This window comes from Aspergillus campestris (assembly GCF_002847485.1).
Source record: "Aspergillus campestris IBT 28561 chromosome Unknown P168scaffold_11, whole genome shotgun sequence".
Classification (NCBI taxonomy): domain Eukaryota; kingdom Fungi; phylum Ascomycota; class Eurotiomycetes; order Eurotiales; family Aspergillaceae; genus Aspergillus; species Aspergillus campestris.
In genome coordinates, this window is record NW_020194346.1 from 503,977 (window position 1) to 519,362 (window position 15,386).

General features: G+C 50.8%; 4 protein-coding genes across 4 annotated transcripts; 1 reads left to right on the forward strand and 3 right to left on the reverse strand.

Moving 5' to 3' along the window:
• Positions 1-324: 324 nt before the first annotated feature.
• Positions 325-1,917, reverse strand: P168DRAFT_273890 (Ran-binding domain-containing protein; the record flags this gene model as incomplete). The annotated part of the gene is made up of 4 exons (XM_024835393.1): positions 325-390; positions 452-759; positions 821-1,343; positions 1,393-1,917. 4 exons carry the CDS (start codon positions 1,915-1,917, stop codon positions 325-327), a joined length of 1,422 nt encoding a protein of 473 aa, XP_024690093.1.
• Positions 1,918-3,041: 1,124 nt separating this feature from the next.
• On the reverse strand, positions 3,042-4,636 carry P168DRAFT_292592 (Yip1 domain protein). Its single transcript, XM_024837616.1, has 4 exons — positions 4,381-4,636; positions 3,863-4,271; positions 3,631-3,783; positions 3,042-3,561 (listed from the first exon to the last, which is right to left on the reverse strand). Exons 1-4 carry the CDS (start codon positions 4,466-4,468, stop codon positions 3,312-3,314), a joined length of 900 nt encoding a protein of 299 aa, XP_024690094.1. The 5' UTR covers positions 4,469-4,636; the 3' UTR covers positions 3,042-3,311.
• Positions 4,637-5,067: 431 nt separating this feature from the next.
• On the reverse strand, positions 5,068-11,497 carry P168DRAFT_321089 (pentatricopeptide repeat-containing protein; the record flags this gene model as incomplete). Its single annotated transcript, XM_024840432.1, has 5 exons — positions 5,068-6,786; positions 6,860-7,374; positions 9,796-10,143; positions 10,413-10,593; positions 10,805-11,497. The coding sequence occupies 5 exons, from the start codon at positions 11,495-11,497 to the stop codon at positions 5,068-5,070; spliced, it is 3,456 nt and encodes a 1,151-aa protein (XP_024690095.1).
• A 1,760-nt stretch (positions 11,498-13,257) lies between these two features.
• Positions 13,258-13,806, forward strand: P168DRAFT_50202 (uncharacterized protein). Its single transcript, XM_024841978.1, has one exon. It carries the CDS (start codon positions 13,469-13,471, stop codon positions 13,745-13,747), a length of 279 nt encoding a protein of 92 aa, XP_024690096.1. The 5' UTR covers positions 13,258-13,468; the 3' UTR covers positions 13,748-13,806.
• The last annotated feature ends 1,580 nt before the right edge of the window (positions 13,807-15,386 follow it).

Consider the following 15,386-nt stretch of genomic DNA (forward strand, 5'->3'; position numbering starts at 1 on the left):
ATGGCGCAGCAACAAGAACATAAGGAACAGAATTAAAAAGCCAATATCAAGGACAAATAACCTTGATATCGACTACCAAACGCAGAGAGCCACACTCCCAAAGCCCTAGTCGGCACACACTCCTTGTATACTCCTCTTCCTAAATGCAAAAATTCTACGTCCCGGATCCCCAAGACCCCCACCCCCGTACTCCAGAATTCAGGTGAGGGATAAGCCTTGATGCTTTTAGACCGACGAGCTTCTCGGCAGGCTATCGTTGGCGTAGGCGACGGCGCCCCTACGGCGAATTACAGACTTGTCGCGCTGTCTGTGCTGTGGGCCGCCTTATTGATGCTCGAGGAGGCTACACACCACCTGGTAAAGCTCCTTCGTTTGTTCTTCGTTACCGGTCTGTGCCGAGTTAGCTTTCCTGGTTTTGATTATGTATGATAAGGGAGTGAGTGTGGCATACCCGTAGCAGGGTCGGGACGGAGCGACCACTCTCAAGGCTGGCGAGATGAATCTGCTTCGACTTGGGCTCTTTGCCTGCGGCATCGCCAACGGTCATGCCCTTGAAGATGGGCGTGTTCAACATGACGCGCCCAACACCGTCGGCGCGCATGATCAAGCGGGCTGCCTTCTTATTCTCCTTTCCATCGGTCACCTTGACATTGACCTTGAAGGTGCCGACTCCCCGCTCCCGCCATTCTTTATCGGAGAACTGGAACAGCTTTGCCTTGCAAGCAAAGTATGTCTTCTCTTCTTCCTCGCCCGTTTCAACTATTGAGAAAAAGGTCCAGTCAGTAGGAGTACGTGCGATAGTAAAGCCGTGGGTACATACTCGGCCGCTCAAAGAATCTCTCATCGGTCTTGTCCTGCTCGAATTCACCAGGGCCGGTGTCTTCCTCTTGTTGAGCTTCGTTCTCATCGTCCTCCTCCTCGGCAGCCCCAAACGGCTTGTCCTTACTGGTACTGGTACTACCAAGGACGCTAGGCCCACTCGGCGAGGCAAAACTTGTGAGGCCGCCTGTCGTCCCAGCGGACCCGAAACCGCCACTGAAGCCAGAAAAGCCGGACCCCAGACTCGCAAATCCTGAAGATCCAGCTCCAGATGCAAAACCGGTCGCGGGGGACTTCGCAGGCTCTGTCGAAGCCGGCGATTTGAACACAGAAGAGCCAGAGCTTCCTAACGAGCCGAAAGGTGACTTCTCCGAGCCTGCAAAAGCGGACAGGCTAGATGCTGCGAAGGCGGACGAGGAAGTGGCAGCGGCTGGTTTTGCGGATTCTCCTTTCGATTCCGAGGCACCAAGCGCGCCAAATGGCGAGACGGCCGAAGTATTTGCGAAGCCACTAGCTGCAGGTACCTGTCCAGATAATATCAGCACGTGCTTCCTCCCCGAAGCTCGAGAATACACTTACCGAGCCCTTCTCTTCGTCTCGGTGCCGCTTCTTTTCAGGCTCTCCCTCCACTTCAGGCTTGTCTTGGGCTGCGCCATTCTCTACCGAGCCCTTGTCGTTGGACTTCTCGACCGCCTCTTCCGCCACGGGCTCATCTTTATCCAGCTGATCCCTGCTTCGCTTCTTCTTAAGACCCAGCTTGTTGTCGGCACCCTCGTCGGCCATCAGGGGCTTCTCCGTCTGGGCGTTGTCCTCGTCTTCGGGGTTCGAATCGCGCGACCGCTTCCGTCGATGCTCAGGGTCTTCCTCCATCTCAGGCTGATCTTCGTTGAACGACCGCTTCCTGCCCCTGCTACTCGCACGACTATCCTCACTCCCGGGCGCTTGATCACCGGAGCCGTTGGGCGGATCTTCCGATACCGAATTCGTGGGGGCGGAAGTAATGGTCGTCTCCTTCAACTTGTTCCGAACGGGCCGCTCGCCACTGCCGTCATTATCGGATGTCTGGGAATCTTCCGCAGCGACCGCTAGAAAATGCATCGTCAGCACGAATAAAAAACCAAGCCAGTCAAGCAGCAGCTGTTAGGGAGTTGACAGATAAGTCGCATCGTGCGGGCACAACGCTACCCCTCGTTACGTCACTTTCATACCTTTGGTATCCATGGGCTCGTCCTTCAGTACAACTAAAAGTTCCGCAAATGTAAGCATCACCCTGTAAGCAAGACACATCCGTCGGTAAAGCCGACCAATGTGGTGTGATCCTTCTCCGACTCACCTCCATATCGCGGTTCCGAAGTCATACTGGAGTAGACCGTTTCAGAAATTCCGCCAAAAATTGCGATCGAACCAAAAGTACCAGGCGGGGGGAAACCAGTCGATCTCAAGCGAAGCCGATCGCAGGGGAGCAGGGCGTTTTGAACCGTGTCGGGGGGGGGGGGGGGATCGAGAGTAGGCGGTATGGCCTATAAATAGTCAAGAGACGTCAGCGTATGAACAAAGCCTTCCAGGATCCAGACAAGCTGCGTCGGAATCTGAGTACGAGCCCAGCTCAACCCAATGCAGAGCAGGCCGTGCAGAGCAGGTGAAAAACGCAAAGCGAAAACCGGTCCCACCAGCCAACGGAATGAGGGTGAAAACCCATACCAGTTTCTGCGCCCGTTGTAGAGATCGCGAACAGGACTTGTCGACTTCAGAGATTTCGTCGCTCAAGTCTCCGTAATCAGTGTAGCAAGCCTTCAAGATAGCGAAGTGCTCACGGTGGGCGGCAGCCAAAGCTAGATAGGTGAGCGGGCGCCTCGGCAGAGCTCGTACGAGCGACCCAAAGCTTGGTATTAACCGACAAGAAGGGAATCAAACGGCTGGGGTCCCTCAGTCAAGGTTGTGAAAGTGACAGGACGGTAGACTGATCTGACGAGGGAGTGGTGCGAGTCGAGTCGAGAAGATTCAAGTGTCGAGTAGACGAACGGGTTGCCAGCAATCAAGCGGCGCTGCTTTGTTGTCGTCCGACGGACCTGTCGCCCGGTCACCGCCCCGCCGCATTTAGTATGCGTTGTGTATGGAGGGGGAACTTCTCGGCACTGATATCACCACCGTTTTCATTTGTTTATTACATGCTAGTAAGCCTAACGAAATTCAGATGCGCAACGTTCCATTGGATATCTTCTGGTCGCTAGGATGGGTTCTAATATCAAGACATACAAACATGGAGGCATGAAAAAATGAAAAATAAAGGGAAAAAATAAAAGAAAAAAAGGGAAACAGGAGAAATAGTAAGATAAGAAAGTAAACAGAGCAACGTTGAGATGAACGACACACCACATGGGATACACTTTGGTCTATTCATCTTTTCTTCTCTGGCATACTCATCCATTCAATGGCGCTGGTCGTATTCTCAGGAATCCTGCCACAGCTACCATACCAACTCACCCCTCCGTTTAGCTGATGAAACAGAGGCAACCGATCGCAATGTAAAATACGAACAACGGATATACTGCAATACCCACACGGTTGCGAACGACTCCCGAGCCGCCCAGAATGCTGACACCTGCAGCCAAAGACCATGCGACCAAGACGAGATATACCGGTATCCGTGCAATGGTTGGAAGACCGAAGGCACTAAGCAGGGCGGCGATGACCAGAGGGAAGAGGGTGTAACCGATGATGCAGACCGACTGGAAAAAGGAACTAGACAAGCCAAGGGAATCAGTAATTGCGCCTTGCGCAGTCGCGAGGCGACGGAGTATTGGGACATACATGTTTCCGCCCAGTAACTTGATCTGCAGGGTCACAACCATCTCGCCGAGCCAGACAATACAGAAGACGCCAGAAAAGACGACATCGGTCTGCTCGCTCGAGGCCCGCATTGACAAGAACATGCTCAACAGCAAGCAGAAGACCAGAGGACCCCTAGACGCAAAAGACAGATGGTTAGCAAAACTGTAGCAAGGGTGTCCCACGTTGTAACTCCTTCCCCGCGCTCACTCACCAGAGATCCCAATCGCGCAAGCCCTCACTCATCCCACCCTGCAAGACAACGTCGGCATCAGGCCAACGACCCATAATATTCCTCAACCCGCCGCCAAACCCAGTCGCCTCTCCTCGCTCGGCAGCGCCAATGCCTCCGCCCCCACGCTGCAGCATGCCTCCGATGAGATACTTAGGCCAGAGGACCTGATGCATCTTCTCCCACACGGCGCGAAAGTCGCGCGACAGGGTATCCCACACACTCTCATCGATGGTGTTGTGAGGGGCGCGACGGTCTTCGCCGGGGATGGAGGACGTCAGGTAGTTTCCTGAGAGGTTGCCGCCGCGGGAGCCCGACGAGTCAGACTGGATGTTTCCTCTCAGGGGAGCGGTGTCGGAGGTATCGTGCAATGGGTCGTCGGCGTCGATGGCTGTGAGATAAGAATTGAGCCGGTCAGTCAGTCACATGGCAAGCTTCTCGAGACAAGAAAAGCGGATCGCTGATTGAAAGGAGGTAATCATGCGACAAGAAGATCTCACCATTGTCAGCTTCGATAATATCGTCGTCGAGAATTGATTCATCGTCGTGCGAGTCCCTGTGGGGATAGTCCGCTGCTGCGCTGGCCATGATGGGCTATATTGTGGTGATGGTGGTTGTTGTGTCCAGGTCTGTTCGAGTCGCGGGAGTATTTAACACCTCGGGGACATCGCCTATTGCGGCGGAAAGCGTTCGGGCGAGTAGAGCTGTCGGATAGAACCAGCAAGGCTGTCGAGAGGATTCGAGCAAAGAGTGCTTGACGGAGTAGCTTGTTGTCTACTCGGAGAGGCTAGAGTGGCATTACTACTTACGTACGCGGCACGGGCTGAAAGGGGAAGGCGGAACGTGCCCGGCGATTAATTATCAGCTTGAAACATCACTTGTAACAGCAATTCTTGAATATCTAATGTTATATGCTACAAAGACTCGATCTAACTATAAATACAGTTTATATTTTTGAGTCGCCAATTAACCAACTCCTCGAACAGCCGTAACTATAGACAGACAAACATAACATATCTCGAAATCTAGAATATGCGACCCAGCTGTAATAAGGTCACCAGTAGTATACACTTGAGTAGTAAGACATCAACGCCTGTATATGCATGCATTAAAGAAAGGAGGGGGGTAGAGTCAGCCATGAAGAAAAGTTGAAGATATAAAAACCGTTGACGCATTCTGCTGAGTTCTTAGACCTCAACATTCGAGTTGCCGACCTCCTCGGGAGCAGCGTCCGCAGGAGCAGCGTCCGCATTTTCCCTATCCTTGAACTCCAATATTTGCTCCGGAGTCGGCGCCACCAGCATCTTCGCGTACTTCTTCTCCAGCTCGGCCTTGGAGTATTTTCTCAACTCCCTCGCCTCATTCTCCAGAGCCTTGCGCTCGTCTTTAGAGACCGAAGTCGCGTGTTCCGGCTTCAGGATATTATCCATCAAGCCTCGATACTGGATCAACACTTTCACGGACATAGAGCCGTCCGCTGCGTGTTGGAGCATGTTCCGCGGCAGACGACGACCGATAGGCACAACCTGTCCGTGCTCGAGAGCCGTGGCCAGCTTAGTGACATGTGGTCGCAGCTGCTCGACAGCCACCTTCTGCAAGGCGATCTGCAACTCTCGACCAAGATTTCCCAGCTTCTTGGACGCTTTGTTCGCGGTATCCAGACCGTTCAACGTAACGAGGGATTGGGGGTTGCGCTCCAGGGTCCGGATGAGGTCCAGGTATCCCTCCAAGACGCGAGAATCTGGCAGAACGAGAGCCTCGCCCATGAGTCGGATGAGTTCATTGGCGTGCTTCAGGACGTTCATGTTCTTCCGATCACGACGGCAGCTGCTCAACGCAATATGGAACGACGTTCCCGATACTACCTTCGCCGGTACCATCTGATCGCGCACGACTTCCGCAGCTAAACGGCTCCCACGCGCAAGTCGCAGAAGTCGCAGGTACTCGTGGTAAGCACCCATATCCGGCTCGACCTTGTAAGGGTGGTCTTCTTGCGTAAGGTGCTGCCAGTAGCCCTTGCCAGCACCCAGCGCCTGGGTCATCTCCATGCAGGTTTGGAGAATGAGTGTAAGTTCTCGATTGCCAACCGGGATGTGCTTTGGGCCCGAAGCCTCTGCAGTCCTCCCATTTTCCGGGGAAGAAACGTCCTCCGGAACAACGGGGTTGAAGATATCGTCGAAGTTTTCCTCCTCTTCCTCCTCCTCGGGCTTGGAGATCGCCCTCGGCCTGTAGAGCTGCTCTCCCTCATCAACGAAAGGCACATCCTCCATTTCTTCACTCTCGCGAGAACGCCCAGCCTGCAGTCTCGATCCCGCAGCGCGGCGTCCGCGAATCTCCGTAGGGGGTTTCTTCGCGAGGATGGGAATCCCCGCAGTCTGGTTCAGCAACGCGAAAACATCGTAGCAATCGCGATCAGTGGAGCCTCCCTGGAGCACCTTGGCCATGGCGCTCACAAGACGGTTATCAAGCTCCATCTGGCCTTTCCTCCATCGGTACACCACGTCCGCCCAGATCCGCTTACCCTCCGCCACGCTTTGTGCCTTTCTCGCGAGCGCTCGGTCCGTGTCGGGGGCCCTCTCAGCCGCCAGGTCCTTCTGAGCAGCATCGTAGATAGCTCTCAAAATGATAGAGTACGTAGTCGGATCTGGCGAGTTCGGCCCGTCCTCGGGCAGCTCACCGGCCACTTGCCAGAGGGTCTCCAAATCCGTATGGTAGCAGCAGACCTTCAGCATCGCGTTCCCGTGGATGATATTCTGCTCGACGAAGGAGTTGGGCGCCGAGATGGACCGGTAGATAGAAAGCGCCGTCTTGACCGGGTCGAGTCCAGCGTCTTTCCCAGCCTGGCTCAGCCCATCCAACATAATCGTATAAGTCCTCGACGTCGGCTTCCGGCCTCTCTTTTTCATCTATATCCGCAAAAAAAACGTCAGTCATCCATACTCCCCAATCCGACACCTCATCAAACGAATAACCACATACCTCATGATAAAACTTAAAAGCCGCCAGCGCCCGTCCACTCTCCATACAATACTCCAACAACCGATTCCACGCCACCGAGCACTCTATGCGCTCCTTCTGCGCCTCGCGAACCAACGCCGCCGCCAAAGCGACATTGCCCGCGCCCAGCAGCCTCGCAACTCGGTCGGCCAGCGCCCGAGGGTCCTTCAACCACTTGATCTCCATATCGACGACCTTCCGATTAACCGGGCTAGTCAAGTCCACCCTTCCGCGCGCTTTAAGCGACGTCCCCGCGGCTGCGATATCGAGGAGCGGATCGGCTGCGGCATCGTTCGTGTGGCGTGTTCTTGTCTCTGGGGCATCGGGCGTTTCCCTCGCGAGTGTGTCTCTGTTCAAGGCGTCCCAATCGGAGGGTTCGTGCTCGGTAGAGAACTTCCTAATGCTCACTGGCGACCCAATGCGTCTGGAATTCGCACTCTGAGAAATACTCAGCGCCCTCTGACCGAACACGCCGCGGATCCCGCCGGACCAATTTGCTGCGCACGCGCACGCAGAAACCCTCATTGCCATATTATTATTCCTGAACCCCGTTCGCAGAGCGCTGACATTATTTCCGCGAAGCATTTAAGTGTTATACCGACTGATATCCACTGATCTCGTGGCGCAGGGAAGATTTTTCGAGTCGCCGCCGGATAGAAGAGATGTTGAAGATGATACACCAAACGAATGTGGTGAAAAAAGAAAGAAAAGAAGAAGAAAAGCAATATGCAGGTTTATATAGAAACCTCTCAAATGCAGACCCAAAAATCTCCCTAAGAAACAACCGAGAACTGCGACAGATCGAATACTGTCCAATGGCTGCAACCGCAATCGCATCTGATTTCATCGCGCCTCAGCCCGGACACTTTTTGGATGAGTAATCTATCGAGCATATCCTGCCTCAGGCACTGTGGTTATGCTTAGTCACTGTGCAATGCGCACAAAACTCGACACCTCAGGCAGCCAAGCGTTCCCGCTACTTAACTCAGTCAACCAAAACTTGCAGCCATGATAACTTTGTGAAGATCATTGGAACCACGAAAATCCGCTTGGATTTAGAGCTACAGTACTGAGATACATACTCCCCCAGCTGTTAGTTCGCTCACGACCCATAAGTTAGTCAGCCCCTCCCAGACCTTGATAAGTTACTCCATACAGCCCACTAAATCGATCTCAACCAAAATGTATAGTACATAGTACATACTACTAGTACTCGGTAGTTACCCGGGATCTAAACCCTCGCGCCAAACCCAGATAACCTTCAAAAAACAAACAAATAAATAAAGAATAAAGAAAACAGGCAAATACAAACTAGAAACAACAAAGAAAACTTGGATAACTTGGTGGACAAGACAGCTTAGCTACTAATAAGAAGGTTCGTTCCGCACGTTAGCCCGGCCTTGAGAAAGCTCAATGTGGCACACCTACCCAGTAAACTATACTATCTAAGCCTTAGACATACCCGTGGCTAAATTAGTTCCCTTTCCCTTGTCCGTGGACTTAACTAGTCCATGTCCCATACATACATATACATGTCACTTACATACCTTAGTACCTGTCTAGGTAAGGTACTAGGTTAGGTACCTAGGTGTCTGGGTAGGTACAAGGTATACTATATTTGTGCTACAGACTAGTCAAGCCTAGACGCATAGTGCATAGTATACCATACCGCTAGTTAATGCTTGTCAAGACCATGCCTAGTTATTGTCCGATTCGTTTCCGCGAAATGTATGTACTCCCCCGTACTCCCGATTTCGTACAGGATGAGTATCCTCGTGGTTGACAGGAAGTACGTACTAGCATAGCTCCATTTAAGACTGCACCAGCTTCTTATCTAACGCACGAGGTGCAGATCTAGTCTGTTCGAATCTTCGTTCCCAATGACGTACGGAGTATAAGTATTGAGCTAATGAACAAGATTCAAACACATTTCCTTCCGCCTCCACTGCTTTGTACAAAGTGGTTCTTCTGGCTGGCTACTCCTCAATTCCAACCCCATCGAAGAGAGGACGTATATCACCAACTCTGGAAATAATACGCTCTCGACCTCCCGCAGATCAGTCCCCCAAGGTCGATGGTGATTCGTATCAAGATAACTTCACCGAGACATTCGATGGCATAATAAAAGGGTAGTAACAATAGATACGATTGGCAAAAAAAAAACTAAAGCCACCAGACCGTGACTGCAACAGTCGAGTCGAAGCCATGTACGGCAACATGCACATGTCGGGGACCAACACCCAGGGTAACATAAAAATTGGCCAAAGGATGGAAGAATTGAATAGTAACAGCGATCCACACAGAAAAGAAAGAAATTAATTGAACAAAAGGCTGCATAATCAACAAGAAAGGAAGAGAGAAGAGAGGAAATTCAGCTAGCACAGTATACCCCGCCAGACATCCCAACCTCACCCTAGAACCGTGTTCGCGCAAGGGATATAGAACAAGAATACCTCCCGGCTAGGGCATCCATTTTGCTCGAGCGATCTAATTCAAAAAATAAAGGACGAAGAAAATGGAAACAAAGAAGAGTAAAAAAGCGAAATCAAAAAGATGTTTGAAAGAGAAGGGTAGGTCGTAAGGCCAGGAAATGGTATCATGTGCGCAAGACTTTAATAGAATTAGATCCGGGGCGGCGATATGGGAATAGGAGACATTGATATTAGAGTATGCAACATGAGAGGCGTGAGAGAAGTTGGATATCTATTGCGGGTAGCTGGCCGATTGGTTTTCTGCATGTCCATCATTGATTAGCCACAGTTCTGGTGCCAATAGATCCGAGGACCTCCTGCCTTGAACCAATCCATTGTCTTCACAGCTGGCTTTCTTTCTTTCTTTCTTTTTCTTTTTTTTGGTTTTGATTCTTCGTGGCTCGGTCCTAACAATATTTGCAGATGCAACGAGGGCGGACTACTTACGTTGTTGATACACTTGACCGCCCTGGCCGTAAGGAGAGTGAGGGTAGTTTCCGGGCGGGTACATCTGTCCGTTGCTCTGATAGACCATTCCCCCAGCAGGGGCTCCATACTGGCCGGGCACTTGGCCGTCGGCAGGCTGATAGCCAATCGGCGGCAGTTGAGGACGGACATTACCAGGATAGGTGGGAGGCTGGGGAGTCTGCGACGGATCGGGAGCGCCGGGAGCATCCACCTGGCTGGCCTGAGCAGCCTGAGCAGCAGCGGTGCGCTCACGCTCTTCAGCAGCCTTGCGCGCGTTCTCCTCCTCCTTCTTCCGTGCCTTCCACTCCTTGCGGATCTCCTTGAACTCTGCAGTAATGAGGTGGTCAGAATGGCTTCGGAAGAAGAAAGAAAAAAGACAGCAGTAATAATCGACCACGCCGAACGACGTCACCGGCTTGAAGACGGAGGGAAAGCAAGAATAACCTCCACACCGGCGAGTCACGCTACTGTGATCCGCCCGCGCTAAAGTTGTGTAACTTGACTAGTGCGGGAGCCGTCCGCTAGTCCATATCGGATCTACGGCGGGCCCAAAACACGAGTAAAACAAAAACAAAAAAAAAAAGACCGGAACATACCTTCAGGGGTCCGTTTGGCTCCATGAGACTGCATCGTCACATGGGCGTTCAAATGGTTGAGGGTACCATATGCCTTCTCACAACCGTTCCATCCACACTTGTACATGCGCTCAATCTCTTCATATCGGCGACGAGGTCGCTTGTGCTGTTGCGCACCGGGGATCGGCACAAAGGAATAAACCTAGAGATTCATCATCGCATCAGCTTCTGGACAGGCGAGATAAAAAGACAAAGAGAGGTAGGTGGAATTGTGCGCCGGATTTCTCGCGTCCCTGGAGGCAGCCTCTGACAAAAGGCGGCTCCCACTCCGAGGAGGGGGGCATCCCAAGACAACAATAAACGCAGATGCGCAAAGCCGTTGGAAACAGATGCCAGAATCATCAAAAACATACCTGGCCAGGGCGCGGCCCTGCGGTGGTTGCAGGGGAGGCGGGACCAACCGTTGTGGCAGGAGTGGTATAAGGGCCAGGAAGACCATGCTGGTGTTGTCCATATCCATGCGACCAATCCGGACGCGTATACATCTGGTGCGGGGGCGGCGGCGGGTGACCTTGATACTGGGCCATGTCATGACCCGACGGCTGGTAAGGCGAGTAGGGAGGAGGATAGGTAGGGCTGGAGGCCGCGATTGAAGGATCTATAGGAACGTCCGGGTCAGACTTCACGTTCGAGTGATTTCGATGGCCATTGTGCTGCCCATCATGGAGGGTTGTCATGGACGGACTTGTTGCTTGAGCCATACCTGCCGCACCACCAGGCTGTGTGTTGGGCGCGTGATGGTACTGGGGAGGTGGCCGGGCGAGGTACTCGGGATAAGCTGGAGAGCGCGCGGCGGGCGGCTGGTTCAGACCGTAGTCTGACTGCGGCGTGTTGGAGGACGAAATATTGGCGGCGGGGCGCACCTCAGGCTGCGGAGTGTACTGGTGGTTGGCGCGGACCTCGGGTTGAGGCGTGTAAGGATGAGCAGTGGCTGCAGCAGATGTCTGGTCTGCAGCTGGAATTTCAGAATGTGTCGCGGCAGGTGGCGGTGGATATGGAAAGGGCGAACCTGGCTGCGCGTACTCGGAGGCAGGTCTGTGGTCCATATAATACAAGGTGCAAGTTACCGGACGAGATCAACCCAAACAAATCCTTCCAGTTGAACGCACGTGCCTGCTCAAGGGACGCGTCGGAGGATACAATGAGCTTTGTGGACACCAATGAAAGGAGAAAGAGGTGCCGAAGAGGATAAAGTATAGGCAGGGGAGGAGATAGAGTCAAATATAACTGAATAAGACACCACGACCGATTGGTTTGAGTGATCCTTATTATTTCCTTTTTTCCTTTTTTTCCCTTTTTTTGTATTTTTGACTTTTGAGAGGGTGGTAATGCTTTAGCAGTGAATTGAGGGGTGCTCAAGTCCGATCGGAGCACGGGGGGGGGTTGGATGGCGACTTGACCAGACGAGGAGTTGGTGGTGTCGGTGGAAAGAAAGTGAAGTAAAGAGAAAACGAGTAAGGTGATCGACGCGTAATTCTGTCGCGTTATGACCAGGTTTTTCCTCTCCAATACAGGACAAAGGAAAACAAGAAAAAATAAAAATAAAAATAAAAATAAAAAATAAAAAAATAAAAAGAGCACAAGACAAGACCAGTGCTAAAAGGGGAAGAGTATTAAGAGGGTTAAAAAAAGGGAAACCCCGAATAAATGACAAGTGAGGATTTTGTAGTCACTCGGAGACAGGTGGTGCTGGCTCACGATGCTTAATTGATTTAGTCGCCTTTAGGGTGACGGAGAATGCCTTGCAGGGTGGCGGAAGGTACAGCAGCACGAGGAACCAGCAGCCAGCAGCGGGAAAAGAAATAGGATAGTCTTATCCTGCACTGGAGCAAGCTTGGGAGGGGAAAATTAAAATCAAAAAAGAAAAATAAAGAGGGTTTGGAAAGCAGCCAGGACAAGGCCCGTACTTGGCGGTATACTAGTACTGTGGCCTAGGGCGATACACTAGAGGGAAAACAAGAGGGGGACAAAAAAAATAAGAAAAGAAAAACGGGGGAGCCAAAGACGATGGAGATAGAAAATAAAAATAAAAATAAAAAGACTTATCCACCAGGTTCAAAAAGGTGATAGCGCTAGAGACGATGCCTCGATACTAGGTGGCAACTCCGTAGGACAATGACCCTAAAATCGCAACAGAGGGGAAAGTAGTTGTTCAACTTGGCCCGGAAAAAAAAAGGACTGGGCAGGACAGGCGACCTAAAAGGATTTGAATCAACGGGAGCATGGGCAAAAGAGGTTTTTCGGCAGAAGGAAAAACGCAGGTTTAGGAGAGCACCTCGTGGGATCCGAGGGTGCGGTGGAGCGCGTGGGCCCGTAATTTTTCTTTCTCTGGGCAGGTCAAAGGGAGAGAGGTAGAGAGTATGCAAAATCAAATCAAAAGAAGAGGTAAAAGAAACGAAAGATAATAATAAAATAGAGGGGAAAAAAAAAAAAAAAAAAAATTGATAGATTATAATAATAGATAGAATAGATAGAATCAATAAAATCCAAAGGTCGACTGTAATAAGGTGGTAACACGTATTAATCAGACGAAGGGGGGCGGTTTTGGTATCACTAATACTGAGAGGGGGCCACCCCCGGAGGATAAAATGTAATTTGTTCGTTGTTATTTCACCCTCCCCTTCTCTGTCAAAGACTCTTGCTGTTGCTTTCTGGTGACGGGATCCGTTGCCAATAAGAAAGCAGCTCTGACCCACTTCTTTTTCTTTTTTCCCTCGATGAAATATCAGAGTGGGCCCAATATGAACTCTTTCTATTACGGAGTACAGTATGACTTTTTGGCCTAACTCTGTTCACTTATATCTCTAGGTACAGTAGTTAAGCTTTCCTTTGTGTGTCTGACAAGGAGACCAAGTCAAAAGAAAATAAACACCAAAGAGAAAATTATTCCATAACAAAAAAGAACAAGAAGGGAAAGGGAAAGGGAAAAGAAGTGGGGAAGAATTTCTCTTCTTTATTGTTTTGGCTTCCTCTCCTGAAAGGCGGGCGGTACAATCCGCGATATGGTGGCGAAATAAATGTATTGGAGAGTGGGAAGAGAGTTAAAAAAAAAAAAATTTGCTTGGTATCAGCACTCCTTTTTTTTCCCTTTCCCCCCTTTATCTTTTTCTACCTTTTTTGATTATTTTATTTTATTTTTATTTTCTCTGTTATTCAATCTCAAAAGTTCTTCCCGAATTTTCTCGTATTTTTCAAGATTTTTCCCACCCCCCTCTTTAACACCAGTCGTGAGCGCAGGAAGAAAGAAATTCAATATCCATAGAGATCCAAACCTGACGTTGAAACAGACTCGCTAGGCCGTAGGACAAAGCTGTTGACAGATGGCTTTAGCTTGGATAGCCTACCCGCGATTCGGGACGGGCGATAGATGGTGCGCGCGTCGTTCGAGTTTGGTCACAGGGAGAGGTTAGTTAGTTAGGACAACCGGTGCGTGAACCTAGCGTGTATGCGCCCGTGGGCTGCGACCAAGATCTTTGGCCAACGCCCTGGGCTTACAGTAACTATAGGACAGTATCCGATCAGTAGTCCTCGGCACACCAGCGAAGATGGTGGCCCAGGAATGGCGTGCCCGAGGAACGGCTTGAACGGTTGGCGACAAGGCCCGGATAGTGCGGCACTAGTGAGAAACAGGGTGTAGCGCAGGTCGGGGGAAGCGAAGTCTCCGTAGTGGAGCCTGGTTAGCAGATGGAGGTAACTAACTAAAGTATAATATGTATAGTATCGGCGAAGGATGATACTGACCGTGTTGATAGTAGTAATCATAGTAGCGGACCGGTGCTGAGATCAAGTCAATGATAATACAATCGATCGAATCGACATTCTGGCGATCCTCTAACTGCAGACTGCTCCAGCATGGAATCTTGAGGTTTGGAGCAGCAGTTGTTCTTGAACGGTGGAGGGGTGATAGTACTGTAATGGAGTAAGTAACAGTATGTTTCAATCCTCTTGGACCCGTCCCCTCCCAGAAGAGCGGGGAAACAAAATCAATCACCCAACCGAGATGATATTGTTGTTTCCCCGTGGAGTCAACGCAACTCCGTGGCTAGGCAGAAGTCAATTGTTGATTGCGATCAGGATGCCTTTGGCACTGTTGTCCATCCTGTCTGTCTCTCAATGCTGGCCATTTCTATCTCCGGTTGCTGTACCTATCTACTACTACATTGAGACTGAAGGTACTCCTGCCTCGGTGATATGTAATCAATGGTATGTTACGCACTCCCAGTACTCCGTACCGAGTACAGACAAGTTTCCCGGTAAGGTACGGTAAACCACATTCGACTAGTCACTAGTGCCATCCATTGCACAAGTCAGGAACGCGTCAATGGGGAACACGAGGGTCACGATCCAATCGACACCACGGAATTCATAAATCTGTCGGATATTAGCTTGGTTTTCAACTAACAGTACACTCGGGCGCTAGTCAATATGTATTTTATATTCCAAACAATGAGCCCAGTTCCACTGGCCATCTATCTACTAAACATTTGGCGGGCGGGAAGAGAGGGGGGGTTGTAGATGGTACCGATCGATCAAGCATTGATTTTCTAAGCGGAGGGGAAAGGATTTCAGGAGGGAGGGGAAATCAAGTCAAGTCAGTGACAGGGAACCAACATCTACCATGCATCAAAACAAGTCAGGTGAAAGGCGAAAGGCCCATCAAGTCAATCATTATTACCGCATAGTGTGGCACAAGGTACTTTTGTCATGACTTGTCTCCATAACTACCTAGTTGAGAGCTCTCCCCATAATTATATCTGACGAAGTTCTGACATAGCCGGTCATTACTAAACTGGCTCCCGGGCAGATTGACGAGATATTAATACCACCTCGATCGGAGGTAGAGACCATAAAACAATTGATTTGGAGCTACGATGGCTCATAATTCGACCAACTGTTTATTGGAGTCTCCACCAGTCAACACCCGGGATTGGTCAA

Excerpts from the sequence above, each read along its gene's own strand:
- P168DRAFT_292592 (XM_024837616.1), bottom strand. The coding sequence starts at position 4,468 with ATGGCCAGCGCAGCAGCGGACTATCCCCACAGGGACTCGCACGACGAT. Across the intron at positions 4,272-4,380 it reads TATTATCGAAGCTGACAATG|CCATCGACGCCGACGACCCA; the intron begins GTGAGATCTTCT and ends CTTATCTCACAG. Across the intron at positions 3,784-3,862 it reads TTGCGCGATTGGGATCTCTG|GGGTCCTCTGGTCTTCTGCT; the intron begins GTGAGTGAGCGC and ends TTTTGCGTCTAG.
- P168DRAFT_50202 (XM_024841978.1), top strand. The coding sequence starts at position 13,469 with ATGTATTGGAGAGTGGGAAGAGAGTTAAAAAAAAAAAAATTTGCTTGG.